Source organism: Haliotis rubra, unplaced genomic scaffold (genome assembly GCF_003918875.1).
Source record: "Haliotis rubra isolate DU_JTF1 unplaced genomic scaffold, ASM391887v1 Scf582, whole genome shotgun sequence".
In the NCBI taxonomy this organism is placed as follows: Eukaryota; Metazoa; Mollusca; class Gastropoda; order Lepetellida; family Haliotidae; genus Haliotis; species Haliotis rubra.
The window spans coordinates 611317-633217 of NW_025767282.1; the positions used below are offsets into that span (position 1 = coordinate 611317).

Consider the following 21901-nt stretch of genomic DNA (forward strand, 5'->3'; position numbering starts at 1 on the left):
TTGATCTGTAATATGGGAAACAATAAGAAAGATTGCAAGTTGTCAAGTTCACGTCCTGAAATAGAACCTCTCAATATACTTCAGTTTTTATCTATCCATCATAGGTACGCAAGCAACGATTTGACATTTTTGTGTGTCCTCATGTAAGATCACATTTATTGAGTATTTACAAAACTGCAAGTGTACTTGTACACAATAGACTTAATAGGAATTGAGTTTTCATATAAATATTTGCGTAATTTACGCAGATACGCAGATTATCTGTACCTCTGATATTGAAAACTCAGTTTTCTTTTAAAATGTAAGGTTCCATATAAACTTCTAGCCCATTGGAAGTGTAACCATGCTCTTTAATCCCATTTCGCCTTCATTATGTGTCATGGTTTGTCAGCCTCTGTAGGTTTCAACAAAGAGGTAAATTTTGGGAGATTTGCAACTCACTCACTGACCCAAACCCAATAATGTAGTTCCTTTTGATGAATATAACTATTATACAATCTATAGATATATATGTGAATATGTGACTGTTTACTTATGTGCATCATTTGGTCCATTTCAGATTTTTGTAAGCACTGATGCAAGAGGACCTCGGAAACTACAAGACAACACTGAGTGCATTCAACAATTGTAAGAAGATAAAGTTGGAGGTTGTGTTGGACGACGACCATGTAAGTGGTTCCTCTGGGTCCACCCCGAGACAAAGAAATATTCCGAGCACAGCGAACACACGCCACTCTACTGCGTATGTGCTACCACAACATGGCCTGGAGCTCTCAAACATTACACAAGGTAGTAGTAGTAGTAGCATGCCACAAAATTATATCCGAACCTCAACCATCCGAGTCGTGGATCCCTCGTTTCCAAGATGTGGCGTTAAACGTAAAAGTGATGAAGTAGGCGTCCCCATGCAGTTAACCGAAGTACACGCTGTATCAAGTGAGGATGACAGTTCGACAAAGACCACGGCCAAGACAGCAGCAAATACGGCAACCACCACGACCTCGAAGAACACGAGTTCTTCGGGGAGTGAGGGGGACTATCAACTTGTTCAGCATGAGGTCCTCTATTCTATGACAACCGCCTATGAGGTCCTTGAGTTTCTTGGCCGGGGGACCTTTGGGCAGGTTGTCAAATGCTGGAAAAAAGGGACCAATGAGATCGTGGCAATCAAGATTTTGAAGAACCACCCCTCCTATGCACGGCAGGGTCAAATTGAAGTTAGCATCTTGTCGCGGCTAAGTCAAGAAAGTGCAGATGAGTTTAATTTTGTACGAGCGTACGAGTGCTTCCAGCACAAGAACCACACATGTCTGGTGTTTGAAATGCTGGAACAGAACCTCTATGACTTCCTCAAACAGAACAAGTTTCAGCCATTGCCATTAAAGTATATCCGTCCAATCACATCCCAGGTGCTGACTGCATTACTCAAGCTTAAACTACTTGGCTTGATCCATGCCGACCTCAAGCCAGAGAATATCATGTTGGTGGACCCTGTGCGATTCCCTTATAGGGTCAAGGTCATTGACTTTGGTTCAGCAAGCCATGTCTCGAAGGCTGTGTGCTCAACATACCTCCAGTCTCGCTATTACAGGTAAGTGATACCCTATCTGTGTACAATCACATGCAATGTATTAAGCCACAGAACCGTCATTAGACTAGCCCCTGATGTCGTCAGCAGTGCCGTCATTAGACTAGTGTTGGATGTCAGCAGCAACTTGAGCATTGAACTAGTCTTGGATGTCAACATGGAACTAGCATTAAGCAATGCCAGAGTTTAACATCAGCACTAACCTCAAACTAATACATGTGATCTGTGGCATCGGCAAATGTGAGCCTTATGTTAAGCCCATTTCTGGTGTCCCCCTTTATAATTTGATTAAAACTACCAAATAATTTTCTTACACCGGCAAATTTTCAACAGCTTCCATTGTTAATGCAAAAGTATACTCACACAACTGATTCCATTTTCTGACTTGTTATCAACACTGTCTGCAGGCCAGATGTTTTTCTTCCGTGTTAATGGATATCGGAAATCAATTTCTGCCTTCCAGCCCAAACAGATGTACCTGTTCAAGTTTTTATGTTTGAGTTTCATACTGACTGGTTGAATATGTGTCAGTACAAACAGCTGGAAACTATGCTCAACTGAAGGAGAGCCAATTTTTATATATGTACCTTGCTACCAACTCTGAACACCCTGTGATGATTTTGATATAGAATAGATCCCTATAGTCTCATATTTATGATTAAAGCTATCTAAAATTCCAGTTAGAATTATTGGCTTTGTGATAGGTCATCGTGCCCTAAGGATGTCCACACTCATGCTATCAGACACTGTTTTGCCTCGTCCAGATTTGATTATTTGCAGGCTGACATGATACTGCTGAAAATGTTGGATTGCCACATTAACAACAAAATGCAAGACAACACAATACATTTTGAATTTGGACCACTCATTTTCTATGCAGTCATTTGAAATCTTTCTATATCCAGATATCAAATATTGCTGATGTGACAATAAATTTTAACTCACTCTATATCCAGATATATGCAAAGGAAAGTTATGATTACATTATTTTCATAGTTCCATTTATCATTTGATCAAGTTTATTTATATTTTTCTCATTTGTGAACAGGTATGTCACAGTGTAGTACTGCTGCAAGATTTAGTGGTGTGAAGTGCTTTGTCAAGAGAAAACAATACTTCTCTATTTCAGCAGTAAATTGAATGATTTCAAAAAAGATTCTTGTACACAAATGTCAAGTTTGTTCTAATTACCACATTATTTGACTAGATTTGAAGCAATTTTTCTGGACAGTATTCTTCAAAGCCAGACTACAGTGTACATCTACCAATATGTTGCATATAGTCCCGGAAATCACACAGCTGTTGGATGTTGTGTTGTAATGTATACAAGTATATTCTGAAATCAATGACACTCAATTTCCACCTTGCTGACAGATAGACATGTGTCACTTTGGCAAACAAACACAACCAAGCATGACACAAGGATATGATTACTGTCAGGGACGTATCCACCATTCTGGGGGTCTAAAATTGATTCATTCATTCATTCATTTATTCACATAAAAAACAACCATTAAATCATTTTCATCTGCTGTAATTGAGAGATTCCAACTATTGTGGACTTTTATTGGCTCAACTGGATATGTTTGTATCTGGATCTTACGATGGAATAAAAGTTCTGATTAATTTGAACTGAAGACAGTATATATTTTCAAATGTGACAAAATTGATACTACTTTACTTAATGTGCTGTTAGAATAACTGTGAATGTAAAAATGTAAGAACATTACAGGGATTTACATGGAGTCCTGTATTTGAGGGTCCCTGGGACTCATACTCTTAATTTTCAGGGGTCCTGGACAACAAAATGGGGGTCCCAGACACAAAGTATCACTATTAATACTGTTATTGTATTGTGTATCATGATCATCACATTGTTACAGTAATTAAATTGCAAATAATAGCATAACCCAGCTAGTAGCAAACTCAGTGATAACTTATTGTCACTTGATTGGAATTTTTACAAAAAGGTATTTGGGCCTTTTCTGAGTCCCTGTGGACGGGCTAATAAATTTGGTTGTGTCCATTGTCAATTTTTATGCGTATAGGACGCAGGAATTTGCGTCCTGTAAATCCCTGACATTAAAAACATCCTGATTTAAGTCCAACATGAATATGCAGAACAGTAACCAGCTGTAATACAAGGTTCCATATGCCAGCCAACTTACGTACATGATATGAGAGTGTGTCGAATAAATTTGATTCCAATATGGATTGTGTCCCTGTCAAGAATTATGTCTATGATAAAAAGTAATGCAAAGATAGAAAATGGTTTAAGGACAGGAATTATGTGGAAATGGAATAATTGGTTTTCTTGTCACGATATGCATTGAAATTTCTCTGTCACCCAGCAACCTTTTCTGAAGATTATGGGAAATGATTAAATGTCTCACTTCTAAATTTGAATTTCTCTCCTGATATGACAGAGTGCATCAGGCCTCAGGCTTATATACATTTTTGTCCAATTTGAGCATGAAAATATAGTAGTCTTTTGCCATGACCATAATGTTCAAATGTACCCATTTTTTAATGTCTTGATGCAAATGCTGCAGATATGTCTTTCTATGACTTTCTGTTTCACCTCATGGAATCAGGGAATTCAGAGAGCTTGTTACAGTTAAAGCTATCCAAGGTTCAGCTGAAGTTCAACATTTGGCGGAGTATTGCTATACGTTATCCATGTTCTGATTAGTAGTTGTTATTGGCAAATTCCCCTCCTTGTAGCTGGCGACAGTAATATTTGTTCCTTAATAACTGAAAGTTGGAGTATTTTAGGACCATTTGGCTCCAACTCTAGATAAATAATTTCAATATTCATACATTTATAAACATTTTTATGATTATTGGATATTTATATGGCGCACATATCCCCACAACTGGTACATGCTCATGGTGCTGATATTTTCCCCCTCGATCACTGGATGACAATCTCAACGGCACCTCGTATTATCAGTCTCAACTCCCTGGGGAGTATACAACTCTTGCAGACACTTGGCGCACCGAGTTATTCCATGTTTCTGACAATATTGTTGTTATTATTATCTGATTAACTTTCGGTCAAGATATTGATAACAAGTAAGGTGGGTTTGATTTAAATGTTTTCATAAAGGTATACAATTTCTGTACAAGTAACATGGATATTTTTTGAAGAACTCAAGTGAGGTCCAACTGGTAAAGATGTGTCGAATGAAATGGGTCATATACCTAGATTATTATTAGGTGTATTTTAAAGAACTAATGTCCAGGGGCCCGTTTCACAAAGCTCTCGTAAGCCTAAGATCTCGTTACTTTTCTCGTGAGCGCCGTACCTCCTATGTTACAGTATGGGAGGTACGAATGCTACGAGAAAAGTTACGAGATCTTAGGCTTACAGAGAGCTTTGTGAAACTGGGCCCAGGATTCCTACGTAACTTTTGTTGATATCCATTAACATCCTCTTGCTTTCTGTAACTGATTTAATGTAAATGTGACAGTCTGACATGGCTGCACAAACTTTTGTCAGGGATCATAGTGCTACAGGTTGATCATGGCATGTATGCCACCAGGTTGTAGGTTCCGCACAGGGAAAGAAACCATTTAAAATTTCCCACTAGACCACAGGACCAGTGAGTGGACAATAATTAGTCGTCCCCTCTGTGCTTCACTGGTCCAAGATAACATTCGTAGATTTACTTAACTATCAATACAAAATTCACTGGCCACCAGAGCCACTGCAAATTTATCATTTAGTGGTCCTGATGAATTTTTACATGCCAGGGATCACAGGACCAGCATAAATTTTGCACACTTGTAGCAGGTCTGCTAGGTAAGCCCATGTAGCCAGTGATACATACTCCCCAACCCACCCATACATGATAGCATGTGGTCATGTGCACAGGTCACAAATCAAGTGGTGTTTAAGCAACGTTGACCTCAGAGTGTGATTGTTGGATAGATGACCATGTTTGCGAGTATTTCTCTCAGTTTCTGAGGATTTTGTCCTGCCCTGTGGTGTAACCTTAACTTTAAGCAAGCGGCTTTGGGATATGCCTCTGTTCACAAATTAGTAATAAGTGGGTACCCAGTAGGATGAGATGGTACTGTGACTCTTAGGCTGCTTGAGTAGTATATTCCCCAAGAAGCTGAGAATGAAATTTGAGTGCCCACTGATGCAATGACCAGGGTAATTATGGTGGCTCTTTGAGCTTGCACTAAGTATAGGGAGGCTAGTGCAATGTAAGTGACCCGATATTATCAGTAATACTCACCAAACTAGCATGACTCAAGAACATTCACCAACCGATACTCACATGCAAAGCACAGAACTCCACTCCACCCCTCTCCTGTCCATTCTACCCCACCCTTCTACTTTCTATTGGGGCGGTGGGGTAGCCTAGTGGTTAAAGCGTGCGCTCGTCACGACGAAGGCCACGGGTTCGATTCCCCAACATGGGTACAATATGTGAAGCCCATTTCTGGTGTCCTCCGCTGGATATTGCTGGAATATTGCTAAAAAGTGGCGTAAAACCATACTCACTCACTCTACTGTCTATTCCACTCCGCTCCACTCCACCCCTCTCCTGTCTAATCCGCTCCTCTCCACTACTCCACTCCGCTCCACTCCACCCTTATCTGCCAGGAGGTTCACCCAGAAAAGAGGGGCACCTTGACATAATGGACTATTGATGAAAGAGTTATAAATAAAACACTTCATCTTTATTCATTAGCCATGGCAGTCTAAGAGTTTATGGAACTTTGTTAAATGTCACACTCCACAAACAAGGTAATTTTCAAAAGTGGCTAAGTTATTTCTTTTTCAACAATCTCTAAGAAAGTGTAGGCTATATTTCTGGCTTGTACAGTCAGGTAACAGCCAGTCTCCGTACAAGCACCTCGCTCATGAGGAGCTAGCTGGAATGGAAAGAATCCCCACCTATTTATAGAAGGAATGGTAAATTCATAAGCTCCATGGCTAGAGGTTCGAGCCAGGCAAGATTCTTGGAAATTCACACGGAAACATTGATTAATTTGAAGATGCAAAATGTGGCCAAACACCATGTGTTTCTGGACTTAGTACTTGTAGAGTACATCCTAATGAATGAATAACCTATGGAAAGAGTCACATTAGAGACTTAACATGCCACAGGCAAAACACTACATCATTAAATGTGATGAATCAGAAAGTTGATCGATGTGTCACAAATTGCTGAGATGTATTGGAGCAGTTATATTTGTGTAGATATGTTTCAAAAGGTGTAGTTTTTTATTGTGATACACAGATGAATTGTATCCTTTAGAAAAAGATTTTCAATCTGACAAATCTTTTTAAAGGATGCTAGAAGAGGTTGCAGGAGTTCATGAAATGACTCAAAATTGTTCCTTTTCAATGGACTCAGCAAAGACCTTTGGGAGGAGAGAAATGGTCCTCTCCCACCAGGGGTTTAGGCAAATAGAGGTGGTTTTCCATTGACTCTTTGTGAAACGTCTCGACACTTGACAACCATCTCTGAGGGCTTTTCCGAGGGAAAACAAGCCAGGTCTATTATCTTGCATTGCGTTAACTGGAAGGAAGTTTAGGGTTGGCGTATTACCTGGCTAAACTGCCTCAGCTGGCGACCCTGGAAACTTAGGCTGGTGCTTTTGTTCTTTAGCAAACTTGCTGGCCTAAATGCCAGACCCAAATTCTTTTCAGTCTTCTGTCCACCATTGAGTGTTGTTTCCAACCCCAGGGACAAAATGGCTTTGTGAAATTTTTGTGAACTTTTAACTTTCTCACAGATTTATGTTAATGATGAATTTCTTTCTGAAATGTAACATGAAGAGTCAGAAAAACAATTTTAGCTTGAAAAGAATTTGGTTTTTGGTGGGCCAAGTATATGTGAACAAGATTATGATAGATGTTACAAAATTTTGTGAATGCAAAAGGTAAAAACTGACGATCAAAGAGGGATTTGGTGTTTTGATATTAAGATTGATAACATATGGAATTATACTAAGCCCGTTACCTGCTGTATTATCCCTTATATTGTGTTTTCAGCCTTGACCCAGGGGTTGTAGACAATCCTGGCAACCATGCTAATCCGATAAACATCTAAATACCTTGGCACAATCCATAACACAGACATGCTTTAAGAAAATGTCAGCAGAAACAGTAATTAAATTTAACAATACCTTGTAGATGAAATCTTTGTGTTGATTTTGAATATTGATCCCTGACCTTCCGTTTGACCCAGAAACATTTGAGACCTGCTTATGCCTTGTGTTAATCTCTCGGTAGATTTTGATCTTCGATTGTTGACTAACATTACCTGATCAGATATTTCACAAGACATCGGCTTTGGACATTGCTGGAGTGTGGGAGTGGACCTACATACTGACATGGGATTTGGTTGAAATCTGTATGTCTATGATGGCAGGTGATTGACTTAATTGGGTAGAAACCAGGATTCTGGCGTGACCTTTCAGTATTGACTCCCTGAGCTGGAGATCATATTATAGCAGCTTATTGCTGGGGATTACTGTGTTATAGCAGGGTCTGTTTGTGCTCTACATTTGCAGTCGTAGAAGAATAACATGTTGAATGTCACAGGAATACCTGTCTGACTTGATGGTGCAGGAATATGTCAGTCTGTGTTCAGTATGTGTTTGTTTTCTTTACAGAGTTACTTCCCTAATTCATGGGTTTAAATCCTGCTTCCACCCTGATTGTGTAGCAAACATGACAAAAGTATATAGAATCATTTTCAGTAGAATTTCACGTTACCTTTGCTGTTGGTTAAGATCCAAAACTGGAGTCTGGACTGCTTTATGTGCTTCATTGAAAGATGATTTATTATACATAGTTTAGGTTATGTACTTGCTGCAAGGTGGGCACTGGTGTCTAAACGAAACAGGATTACAATTGTGATTTGGCATTTCTCGTCGGTAGGTTGACGACAGTGGCTTGGCAACTAACCACAACAATACAATCATTCACTGACTAGTTTTACTAAAAGCTAGGGGCCTGAGTATTAGACTTAGATTATTATACCTTTTACTGATCTTTTAAATCAGAAATTAAGAAGCAATGCGGTTGAACCAGGAGTGTCGTCCTTGGAAGGTTGAGAAACTGTTACTTTAAATAGCCTTGTTTAAAAAACTGTATGAGGGAACAAAAGTTGTTCACTGTAGTGTTGGGAATTGGTTGAAATCTCACAATTGATGATTGGTTCAATACCAACGACCAATCATCGAAAAAAATTGGTTAGAGTCATTTTTTAGATTTTCCTATTCAGGTTGTAGTTGCAGATTAGTATAAAGAAAAAACATTTGGTTCTCTGTTGTTGTTTTTAGAAACTGCGCAAATTACATTTGCAAATTTCACATCCAGTGTAAAATGATTCAGTTCCAGTGTAACAAACTTCCCAGATTCTTCAAGAAATATTCAGTCATGACTTTTCAGAAAGTGAAGTTAGTTTTCTAGGAATTAAACACTTTTTCCGGCCCTGACAACATCCTAGATATGTTCCATCATCAAGTATTTCAAACTCTATTACAACGGTTCTAAAAATCGTTTGTGTTCGATTATGAGAATATGTAAACGATTGCTTGGTCATTTGGCCACTGCAACCAATCTTCGATTATTTCAATTAATCGGAACACCACTAGTTCACTGGTCACCAGGGGGACATGGGTTGGTTTACCCTCTATGTTTATGTTCCCTGAGCTCGAAGGACCATGACCCGTGATGGTCCGGGTTAGAATGAACCTTCAGTAACCCATGTTTGTCATAAGAGGCGACTAACGGGATCGGGTGGTCAGGCTTGCTGGCTTGGTTGAAACGTGTCATCGATTCCCAATTACGCAGATCGATGCTCATGCTCTTGATCACTGAATTGTCTGGTCAAGACTCGATTATTTACAGACCGCGCCATATCGCTGGAATATTGCTGAGTGCGGCGTAAAACTGCGAACTCAGTCACTCACTCGAAGGACAATGTGTCAGGGTACATCAACCCATGGGCCTCGAGGGACCAGTGAATAACGTATTTATCTTACCGAACACCTCAATGTTAATTTTGAACTGTTTGAAGCACGGGTATCGGATCATAATGAGGAGTACCAAAGTTAGGCAATTAACCAATACCAACGACAGACAACAAATTTAGAGTTATCTCCCTTCCGTCGATTTGCATTCGCAAAACATCTGTAATTTCTGTACATCATATGTGATTCAATTATTCATGAGAAAATTACAAACATGAAGTACCAAATGAATTCCTACAGTTCGGCATTCCCAGCGCAGGGCTCGACATTCACGCTATCGCACTGGCCCAGGTCTAGTAAAATGTTGACAGGACCAGTGCAACTTTGATAAGGGCTATCCCGACGGTCTAGTAGATATTTAAGGCTGTCAATAAGAGTCCCTTAGCAGGACCAGTAAGAATCTGTAAGGACCAGTGATTTTTGAAACTTACTGGTCTTGTGGTCTTGTTCGGGAATTGGGGTGAATGTCAAGCCCTGCAGCAGGTAACATAGAAAATGTTACTCGCTTGTAAGTGGGGTACATTGAAAATAATAGAATAATGCACAGTCAATAATAAAATGACGTTTGTGTTTGAGGTAAGATAAATGTCAATATATACCCTGCCTGTGTGTCTGAGACCTGCATCTCTTTGGTGTTTTCCCACTGTGTTGACAAGCCATCATATACCAAGAATACTGTTCAAAGCGGTGTTAAACCTCACTAACACACTGCTGTAGGGCACATTGTTATGTTACCGTTGTCCTTCCTAGCCTTGCTTAGTCTGTTATACATTTCTACCACTACACACACACATGTCAGTAGATACTACTGGTATATGTTGATCTATCCACCATGGAACACATGACAATATATACTATGGACATGTCAGGGCTCGATTTAAGAGATGTTAACCTACTTGCACCAGGTGCAACCTAAGATAAAAACCTAGTTGCACCAGTCAAATTCCAGTTGCACTGTTTTTATTGCAATATGTAATATCAGTAATATGCTATTGAATTATTTAGATGTTTTATTCAGAAGTTTACCCACTCAAAAATTGACTTGCGCCTGGTGTAAGTTAGACTAATAACTAGGTTGCACTTTGTAATATTGGGTTGCACCCGTGCAAGTAACAAAGCACTAAATCGAGCCCTGCATGTGTTTGTAGAACCACCAAGGACCATGTGTCATATTTTATTGGGCTCTTGTCGATAATTTAACAAAGGGGCAGATGGATTGTTTTCGTTACTTGGGTCTAGAAATATTTGCTGTGTTTGGATTTTAAATGGATGTGATAGATGGGTGGATAGGAAAGATGACAATTATGGGTGGTTGAGATTGAAGTTGAGTTAGATCGGATGGAACAGTATCTGTGGGTGGGTGAGATGGTTGCTATCTTTGGGTGCTGAGATGGATGATATCTGGTGGTGGGTGAGACAAATAGTATCCAAAAATGGATCGGTTTTGGGGTTAATATTGAATAGTTTGGGAAACACAGGTGGATGGGGCTGGTAGATGAATAATGAATGGTGAACAGATGGAATTTATATGTGGAATATGTATTTTAATATTTGAGAAACCATCGCCGGCCTTCCTCTCCACAGTATTGTGAGGCACTCCACAACCTGTTGCCTCTCCATGGCGGACACAATGGAGCTAGCTTGGCTGAGGTAATAAACTTGACATATGGCACACGTGAAAGGCTGCACAACTATTAATCCAGCACTTGCCAATCATCTATATGTAATTAGGTGTTGTGCTGCAATCAGGTCAGGTTTTGTTGCATATGTTGACTGAATGTTGAATTAGTTATAAAAACTGCCCTGTGAGTTGTACTCAGCACAACCCTGGTGGAAGAATAGACAGGGCTCCAGATAATTTATTAACACCAGGAGTACGTACTCCTTTTTTTTTTTTCAATATAGGAGTACTCGAAAACCTTAAGCCTACATTTAGAGTACTGAATGGAATTTAATGGCGTATCAGTAATCTTGTGTTTTGTTTCATATATGCAACACAACATTGCTAGTCTTGTGTAAACAGGTCAATAAACAATAAAACAATACTTTTTCAGATAAATACGTCTGTAAATGATTCTAAGACCGTACACCATTGCCGTGGTGCGTATCTACTACGTTTTATAAATTATTTCCTACCGCATTGTGCAAATTTTTTATCCGTACATACGCCGATAAATAGAGATGAGTTTATTACTTATTTCCCTCGGTAGAAATCAGTTTACAAGTTGTGTTATTTGAAGCTGTTATATTCCTCACAACAATATCTGTGTCATTCAGGAAGGGAAAAACTTATGAGACATCGAATGTCTTTACCACAAGCCCTACTTTCAAAGATAAGGGGGAAAAGCTGAATATTTATTGTGAAGACAATTTTCATATCAACAAATCTCTTGGGAATGATTAATTTCAATATTTCAAAGAATTCATTTGTCGCACACAGGAAATGATGTATAGAGAAGAGCCCCTAAATCAATTCCCCAGAGTCTCGGACAACCATAGAGTTTTCATGGCAAAGCTAAAAAGTGCTTGAATACAGCTAGTAAATCCGAAAATAAACCGTTAGCCTGGGGTCACGCAATTACACCAGGAAAGGTTTCTAGCCTGTCGTCATCGACAAAGAGCTCCTCTCAAACACATTTCCCTGTAGCTACAGAAAGAAGTATCTGGTTTGTCTGCGTCAAGAGTTGCACAGCTTATGCGCTTCCACTAATTTTTAAAACTTGGAAACCTTTCAGCAATATGATTTGGGTACTCTTGAAATTGGGAAAATTCAGTTACATTGCTGTTGTAAAACTGGCAAGATGTAATAACTTCCTCTTTTCAGATTCTTTTTTTATGAAGTAAGCTATATTTATTACGAACTGATGGATGTTTAAAAAAATGTTGGGTCTATTTTTTACATTTTGTTTTGTACTGGCCACTTGCTGTATATTTTCAGTTGAAATATGTTTTATGATCTAAAATTAGTAGTCCATTTGAGTTCGTTAAAACCCTAATTTACTTCACTTATTTTGAGCTGAAAAATTGAAAATAGACAATTCCCCAAAACTAATGAGATCAGTACTTATTTTTGGGAAACTTGGATGACTTTATTAAGGAGTTTAACAATTAGACAGGTGACATTACTGAGCTGCACCCATCCACCTTGCAGGGCACATGGTTAACTTGACCAAGCCCTGTACAAAACATAGTCGTTCAGAACTGACATGACATGACATGATATTTTTTACATCTTACAGCCCATGAGATCCTTGACTGAGTACTCCTCACAAACTGTGTTGGAAATTTCCTGTTTATTTAAGCAATACTCCCACAAGCTGTCGCAGTATTCCCAAGATTCGCCTGTTTGCAGACGATCTTGTCATCTTCTTAAAGATAAACGTGACAACTAATTTGAATACAGGTGCAAAGCAAAGGTTGGTCAGGGCGTGCGAGGCCTTTGATAATGTGTGGCTGGTGGGACCCAGCTTTTGTTGTCTCTCACTGGCTGTTTGTCAGGTGTAATTCCTGTACTTGCTTGTTGAAAAGCCCATTGAATGAAAGCTGTGATGCCTGATTTTCTCGTCATTATTCAACAGCTATTCTAATGAGACTTTGAAGTCAAGTTTAGAATAAGGGTTTGCTGGCTGGATGGGAGATAGGGGACCAACCCTACTTATTGCTGACAAGTCTTTTGACATTTTGGCTATTTTGTGGTATAAATAGTTCTATCAGCGAGGCTTTAGACAGCCAGCAGAAAATGCTGTCATTGAATGTGGTGGATTTTCAAGAATTCTTGTGGTTTGGTGACCTGTGAAGAGAATGTATGCCTGCTCTTGCTGTAAAGCCAAAGCTGCTCGTATTCCTATCTTTAGGTGCAATTTTCCTGGTGCTGTATTCAAGATTGGTCTTGTTCGAAATTGAAGCTTATTAGATTGTAGCTATTAATAGCTCCATTGTATTGCTATACTGTTTCACAAAGAATAGATTAAGCACACAATAATATTCATGTACTATTTTTCATTCACATGCAGTTTGATCTGAATTGCTGTATGTGTCTTGACGATGTGAAAGTGGAATTTTCCATGCATTATCTGCACAATGTGGCTTCTGGAACAATGCAGTGTTCGAAAGATACTGCCCTTGCAGAGTAAACATGCATCAAAGAGTTGGAACAAACCAGCCACACAGTATGTCAAGCTGGGTCCACATTTCAATTTGGATACTTTTACACCTTCCATCAAGGAAGACTGTGAGAATATTGAGCCAAGCCAAGATATGAGATTTATGAAGGACAAACACAGTGGGTTACAAGACAATGGAAGCCATGTGTTAAGATTACTGTAGCAGCAGGGCTGGGGAGCACACTCCCTGACTCTAGCCCCAGGGGTCAGGGCATTTTCCCCTGTCTGGACGGGGAGGGACCTGGCATGTGGTAATGCCTTCAATTTGTGGTGCTTGACGCTTAGGGTTGTACTGTAATATTTATTGAAGAAAGTTTGAATATTTTGGAAATAGGTTTGTGACATTCGTTTCATGAATTATTGATTCATCCTCTGAAGAGGTGGTTTAATTAAGGGACTGTGTTTAAAAGCCAGCTGGTGTGCGGTCGTTACAGGCAGCAGGGTCAACTTGTGATACAGATGTAGTTCAACTTTTTGCTTAAAACCTGAATTTTATTGTCTTTCAGTGGCATTTAGAAGTTGTACATTGATGTCCAAGATATTGTTATGGATTAAACTTCTTTTTAATTTCTCTCAAGACGTTTCGAGACCATTCCAGGTCCCTTCATCAGTTCACCTGATCAAGGGACCTGGAATGGTCTCAAACGCTTTGAGAGAAATTAAAAAGAGGTTTAATCCATAAAAATATCTTGGACTGAATTTTATTGTCCTAAAGACGTGAGTGTACCAAAACCAGAAATGTACTCAAGAAGGATAAGATATATGGATAAATACTTCTTTATTAAAATTAGGTTCGTGCGATGTTTTGTTGTAGGTTCTAACACAATTCCACATGGTGTTAAAGTAACAATGACCCGGTACACCACCGGTATCTACACAGCTTCCTAAATCTAGGTGTGGCCTTCTTTACAACAGGTCGTGTGTTTGTGATGACCTGGATCAATGGCCGCTGATACAACAGGGCAGGAAGGATGCACTGGTTTGGCTCCTTGACAAAGTGTAGTGTAGCTGTCCTCATACCTGGCTGTGTCAACTCGCTGACTGTTAGGACACAGCTAATGTGCCGCCTACTTGGGACAAAATCTGAAGTTTTACCAGGAATTATTTCTGTTATTGAGGAAGCGCTTGTAATTTTAAGGAAGTTTGGCATGTTGTAATCATGTTGTTTCATATGTTGAACTTTGAATATGTTTGAGAAACAAGGCTTCTTTTTTTTCTGATAATTTGTGGATTTTTATTGTGTTTGGTTTCTATGGTAGTTTCCCCTGGCGGTTTAAATAAACTACTTTTAAGATGAAGATGTTGACATTTATTCATTTGGGATTGAGAGTACAGCTTTGGGTACGGATGTCCCTCTGTTTTTATGCTGTAATGTTTAGTGATATCTTGGGGCTGTAGCAAGTTCGAGCAATCAATTTCAATCCGGGGACTTCAAGACGTATTTTATTATTACCATTAGGGTTTATATCACTAGGGCATTCTAATTTCAAATCCTACCATAACAGCGACTGCATATTTTCATATGTATTTCATCAGAGAGCCATGTGCCATGTATGAATAATTAAAACAGATGCCTGACGCCTGCTGATACCTGTTGACAAGGTAAATAACACAACATACGTCATTGCCAAGGTCGAAAATAGCCATATGACTCTTATAGAAGAGACGGTGTGTCGCACAATTAGCAGCAGTTCGATACAGTGAAGCATATTACTCCCTGTGTATGGCTGTCAATATCTTCTGCTGGAGAAGTCATTATATGGAAAATGAGCTTGCCACTGGGCTGTTAGCGAACATGAGTCAATTAAGCTAGCTAGGCTCTGTTTTAGTAGAAAAGACGGCATGAAGAAGCCGAGAAGTTGACATTTCTGGAGGATTGTAACCTGACATACGTTCTGCTTTAGAAATGGCCATTGACTTTTGGATGAATTTGAGACACGATCTAAATTTAATTTTCTTTTCAGGATAAGGAATTCTGGCATTTGAATCTTTAGTGGTTTCTCTTAAAAATCACGTCTTTGTCATGTAAACCTTTAAGATTTACAAAAGTTTGAGTGTCTGAAAAATGAGGTCTTTGTTTTCCTCATTTTATGAGACTTTTCCTCAATACCCTTGAGTGTCTTGAGCTATCGTCTAGGTGAATCAATAGTATATGAGGTCCATGTTTCTCTGATTTGAATCTGCTTGTTCTCTGAGACACTTCTATCCTGCATGGATCTGATCAAGCCAATATGAAAACCCCCCAACGGATGGTGCTGCGATCATGTCTTCATACCTGACAAAATTGGCCACAGTCAAGAACACATCGACCCATGACTGACATTATTTCCTCCACTATAAGTTGCCGCTGCTGTTTTGTAACAGGCAAGGTAAACATGTTGTCTGGCCGTAGCATACTGACAGGGAAGCCATATTTGGTAGACCGGCCTGGCCTCCCTGCCTAGATGAGAGCCAAGAAGATGTAAACAACAGCGGTAGCTTGCAGGACTGTAGTTCTCTCCCTATCTTCTCATATCAGCATCTGATAACACGCTTGTTTGTTGTCCGTAGCTCTGGGCAGGTAACCTCGTTCTAACCCAATAAGATGGTCAGATCTCTTACTGGAAATTGTTTACTGGCATAGTACATTTGATGGTAGTTGTAAGATTTTAGTGTTTAATTTCCGTGAGTAGAATACTTAAGTGTCGTATTACATAAGTAGTTTCTGTGAGTACAATAGCTTAATTGTTGTGTTACATAATCATTGGTACATGTTGGTATGAGTTGCCTGGCAGGGAAATGGTGTCACAGCGAAGTCGTAATTGTGGAACTATGGTGTCGGGTTGATATGCACTGTGTGAGGGGTCAGGATTTCGTCTTGTGGAGGAAGTAAACGATTTTGAACACACCTGATGAACTGTACAGCCTATGGTCTGGGAAGTTTTAACAAAGGGAAATGGTCTTGACATTGGGAGAAATTTGTGTTCCCCAAAATGTAAACTTTCTACACATTTCTTAGGGAAATGCAGGAGGAAATGACAGCTTTTGTTTCGATATATTTCCTTGAAAGTGTAAGGGTTAGTCACCACTGTGCACCTCCAAGCTGCAACCAATGCTGTTGTACGTTAAAATAACCTGATTTGGGGAGAAAGCTAAGTAGATTTTCACCATCTTAAGACTGATGGACTTGTCATTGGTCCTCCAAAAGAAAAATATGGGTAATCCTGCTGTCTTTGAAAACTTAAGTAGAACTGAATACATAATCAAACCATGATACTCATTGAAACCTTGAAAAATTATGTTTTGAAGGACACTGTTTAATGTTGGAACCAAATATGTTGAGCTATGAACTGTTTATCATCCTTCTCAGAATGATGCTAGCCTGTTATCCCAGGACTAATCTTTGTGCTGAGGTCAGGTTAAAATCCCATTATAGTAGTCCTCATTGACTTGTAGCATTTGAGCTCAGTAATTCTGAATCAGTGTTCAGTGGTTCAGTTGAGTTGCAAATTGTCAATGACTAAAACCAGTAGAAAATTGAACATTTTTTTAAAATGGGAAACCAGTTCCCCTGAACTTGTTTTTTACAAAAACAGAAATTCCAATACAGTTGATACAGTGATTTAGGGGCATCTTGATGTGTGCAGCAATAGTATTTGAATTTCGATTAACCCTAAAATTTTATGAAAATTGTCATTCCGTCTATGACAAGGACCTATTTGTTTTCATTAACAACTATAAACAAAGATATATACCATGAATAATCTGGCAAGATAATTCATAGTGACAACAATATGATTTTAATAAATTAATTGAAATTCAACAATTATTTTATCCTTAAGAGGATCCTCTCTTCGGGGACAAGAACACTGGGAAAATCTAATTATGAAGCTGGTTGTATGCAGAGAATTTGAGCATGTTCAATTGACTGATTTGTTATCTGTGATGGATATACTGTTCACCTAAATATGATACAGCGGTTATTTATTGACTTGCTGACAAATTGATAGTGTTGTCTAAAAAACTTCCTTCTCTGCTCAGCTTCAAATCTTAAGAAATATGTGATTTTAGCCGCCATGCAGCTTTAGTAGTGATTCCCATGTGATGCATGACAGTTTATGTTCAAAAGCATACATTAATATATTAAGTCTCACAGTCCTTATGCCATATAGATTACCACTCTGCCCAGTTTCTATAGTGCAGTAGCCATTAATTAAGCAAGTCTAGATTTTGCACCGGTTCTGTATCTCCCATCTCAATGGGGTTCGTTTTGAATTTAAATGGTATCGCTTTCTTCTGTCAAAATTCCATATATTGAGAGACTAAGCATTAATCCAATTATTATAGCTGTGACTATTACTAGTATGAAGTGTGATCAGCTGATAGGTAATTATGTTCAATCTTCCTTTGATAACCCTGTGGTGATAGTCATGGCAGCTCTGATTTAATGGTAGTGTGTTCATTACTTGAAGTTACTATTCCATAGGCTTTGTGAAAATACCAGTGAAATAGAACTAAGCACATGGTAATTCTGGGTCTAGACATCGGAGGTCCCCCCTGTCTATTATTACACTATGTTAAATTGACCAAAACGATGGGCCTTTGAATAAACCCTGGCCAGGACTACAAATTTATGGTTCATCCCAATATTTTGCCCAGACAGAAATAAGTTTATACAGAGTTTATTGCCAGCTGATGTAATTGTTGATACACCAGATCAATCCCAGGGAGCTCTCATATTACTCTGGTCTCGCTCAATGAATAAAGGCATATTGGCAGACTCTTAATATCCAGTTTCTAACTTGCCCATTTTTCCTCTTTATTGACATGTCATGACATAAAATACATGTATAGCAAAAAATTCTGTGAAATTTGTGTATAGGTTCAAGATCAATAGAAATATAGTTATACACTGTACATATGTGCATATATTACGTAAGTAAGTGCATCTGTGGTTGTGTTGCCTAAAGAACAATGGAAGTCAGTGTCACATATTCTGGCCTTGCAAGTTGACTTATTTGTCCATCATTGTATTATGATGTATTGTAATCTGACAGTAATTGACTACTGTATATGTATAGGCAGTGTCAAAGAGTGGACAGATAAAAGCATCAAGACGTGTGTTATGGACAACTGACATGGAGGCAGATTGTCTATAACACTTGGTATACTGCTAGGGGTGAGCCGGTGATCAGGGCCTATAACCTTATGACTTTCCTACACACTGAGATCATAGTGATTCATTGTCTACACTTACAGGGTACGTGTGCCAGTGCACATATCAATCTCTGTATAAAGCTAACATTGTATATAATAGAATGGTATTGATTGCAGACTGACAGTATGTCCTGCGTTGTTCCAGGTGGTTACTCCACCTGGTGATCATCCTGTCACTGCCATTTTCTCTATGCAACACCGACAAAACCTCATGCACTTGGTTGTAAAACTACACTGGCTCACAACACTGACAATTCCTGTGCGTGCCAAGACATATTGAGACTTCAGTCTGTACCTGTCTGAGAGGCTGTCAGCATCATTTTCAGTCATATTTAGCATTTTGATGTTGATTGTATTGACTGAGCTTGGGACTGGACGAAGTTTTACTTGACTCAGGTTTGAACTAGTAGATGAACTTGCAGATTGTTATACATTGTTCCTGGTAGTTAGAGGCCCTTGTTACTGCTACAGTGGAGATACCAGAAGCACTAGTAGTAAAAATACTTTGGCTCACAGCTCTGGCATTACTTCTCCATAGTCCATGTGGAAAATGAAGCATCATCTTGGAATACATCCTGTTGTTGGTACACGGAGCCGGTTGCTACATGACAGCGGTCTGTGCCAGAACCTTGATGTTCATTACACGACTTGTCTGAACTTTATCTGCTTCAAGAGAATTTAGCGTTAAGATAAGAACTGTTATTAGTTTACGAGAACCCTTGTGAATAGGCTGTAATGAGAGGAGAATTATGATACGTATCACGATTATGAGGTAACATTTACAAATAGATTTTCAAGAGTATAGTCCAAAATGACGGACACAGACTGCAAGACAGACTGAGTTTCCTCTATAAGAAGCCTTGTCTTGTGTTCAAGCCTTCTATAGAGGAAATACAAAAATAGACAAGCACTGGATGTGTGGAGCTGTGTTAATGTTGTTTATTTTATGTTAAACAGGCTGAGTGGGGAAGGCAAAGAGGTATTTAGGGTTAAAATTAGTTCCGGGAACTTGCATGTATCAGGTGGCTTAGTTGCTAGACATGGTTGTATGCATGTCACTGTACCCTAATGGCATCGGTTGATGCTCATAACATCAATCACTTTTTTTATGAATCCGATTTGGTTATTTTATCGGCACATGTCGTCAAGGGAGAATGTTGCAAGAGTGGGACTGTAATAAACATTGTCCTTCCCAAACACTTGCTAACATGGGATCACCTTGGTTCCACAAATTATGAACCAGGGTTTCACTGACCCTGGTTCTATTTTCACCGACACAGGAATCCTGTGTATTCGTCTTACTCAGAAATATATGTGACTCACATGTTCAGACCCTCAGCTCCTTGCTAGTAACTTGCTCAACAGTATGAATCAATGTCCCTTCTACAAGAGGAGTCGGTTAATTATTTATCAGCCAGTTACAGATAGACTCAGGGAAGAAGAAGTATCTTCAGAAAGCATGAGCATATGGATTAGGATGTGATGAGTGTCCTGGTGGTGTGTACCTGCAGTAGATTAGGTTGAATGTCATTGTGACCTGAGTAGTAAGGTGTAGGAAACCATAATGTTACCATTGGAAGTATGAGTGAGTTTAGTTTTATGCAGCACTCAGCAATATACCAGCTATATGGCATTGGAAGAAGAGCTCAGTATAAGGAATGTGTGTTCTGAATTTTTCAATGGAATGGTTAGCCTTGTGGATAGTACATTCTTTTGGTATGTACCTGTTCTGGGTTTGATTCTCGATCTTACTGCTAAAGGTGAACGTAACACTTTTACCAGAAGCATCAACTTAGGATGATTGTTGCTTTATGATCATTTTGTGGAGCAGCATGTGGAAAGAGGCACCTCCTTCTCCATAGACTTTAAAACTGTCAGAAATTGGTTTTAAAAAATGATAATAATTTTCTTCTGAGAACTGAGATTGCTTTTTTGTCTGTGGTCCAGATTTGGTCCTTTTGTGTACCTTGCATGGAAATATTTCTAATATTGTTTCTATTTGATGTGAATCTATTCAGAATCTTGTCAGTGTTGTAACATGGTGTACTTTGTTCCAGGGCGCCAGAGATATTGCTGGGCTTGCCGTTCTGTGAGGCTATTGACATGTGGTCCCTAGGATGTGTCATAGCAGAGCTGTTCTTGGGCTGGCCCCTCTATCCAGGGTCGTCAGAATATGACCAAGTGAGTACCTTTTCTTAACACAATTGTACAGGTTTATCATCAATGTTTTCCAAGTTCCACCAACACTAAATAATGTAAATCCAATACAGTCTGAATGTAACAGATAACATTTGAAGATAAAGGTTCATCTGAAATGTACATATGACTCTTTATTATTCTGCCGAATTGAAACTTGTGTATTCACAAACATCATGTGTACAATATTAAACAAAGCACTGAAATTCACTGTACATAGTAACAATGTGTAACCTTTCGAGAAGATGAACGTTTGTAAGAGAATTGTTCCAGAATTTGTATAATAATGCATCGATGTAAAGATGAAATGGTCCTCTCCATGGAGACAAACTGCCACTCACTTATCATGTTACAGTGTTCACACTGTAACATTTACAAATCATGTCCCCTTGTCATGTCACTGATATTAGAGGGGGTGGTGGGGTAGCCTAGTGGTTAAAGTGTTCGCTCATCACACCGTAGACCTGGGTTCGATTCCCCACATGGGCACAATGTGTGAAGCCCATTTCTAGTGTTCCCCGCCATGATATTGCTGGAATACTGCTAAAAGCTGCGTAAAGCTAAATTCACTCACTCACTGATATTAGAGACATAGGGATCCCTTGATTCACATGTCTTAGGAGCAACTTCCGAGGTCCCTGCCGCCATATAGCTGGAATATTGCTGAGTGCGGTGTAAAACTCAACTCAACTCCAAGGTCCCTGAACCCACCTTAGTTTCCAACACTGATCTCAGTTTGGCGGAACGGATCGTG

General features: G+C 39.2%; 1 protein-coding gene across 1 annotated transcript in view; it reads left to right on the forward strand.

Annotated features, from left to right (window-relative positions):
* Positions 1-21901, forward strand: part of LOC124254781 (homeodomain-interacting protein kinase 2-like) — a 57943-nt gene that overhangs the window by 15725 nt on the left and 20317 nt on the right. Inside the window, 2 exon segments of the mRNA XM_046688631.1 lie at positions 560-1591; positions 21009-21132. Coding sequence (XP_046544587.1) covers positions 576-1591; positions 21009-21132 — 1140 coding nt within the window. The 5' untranslated portion in view covers positions 560-575.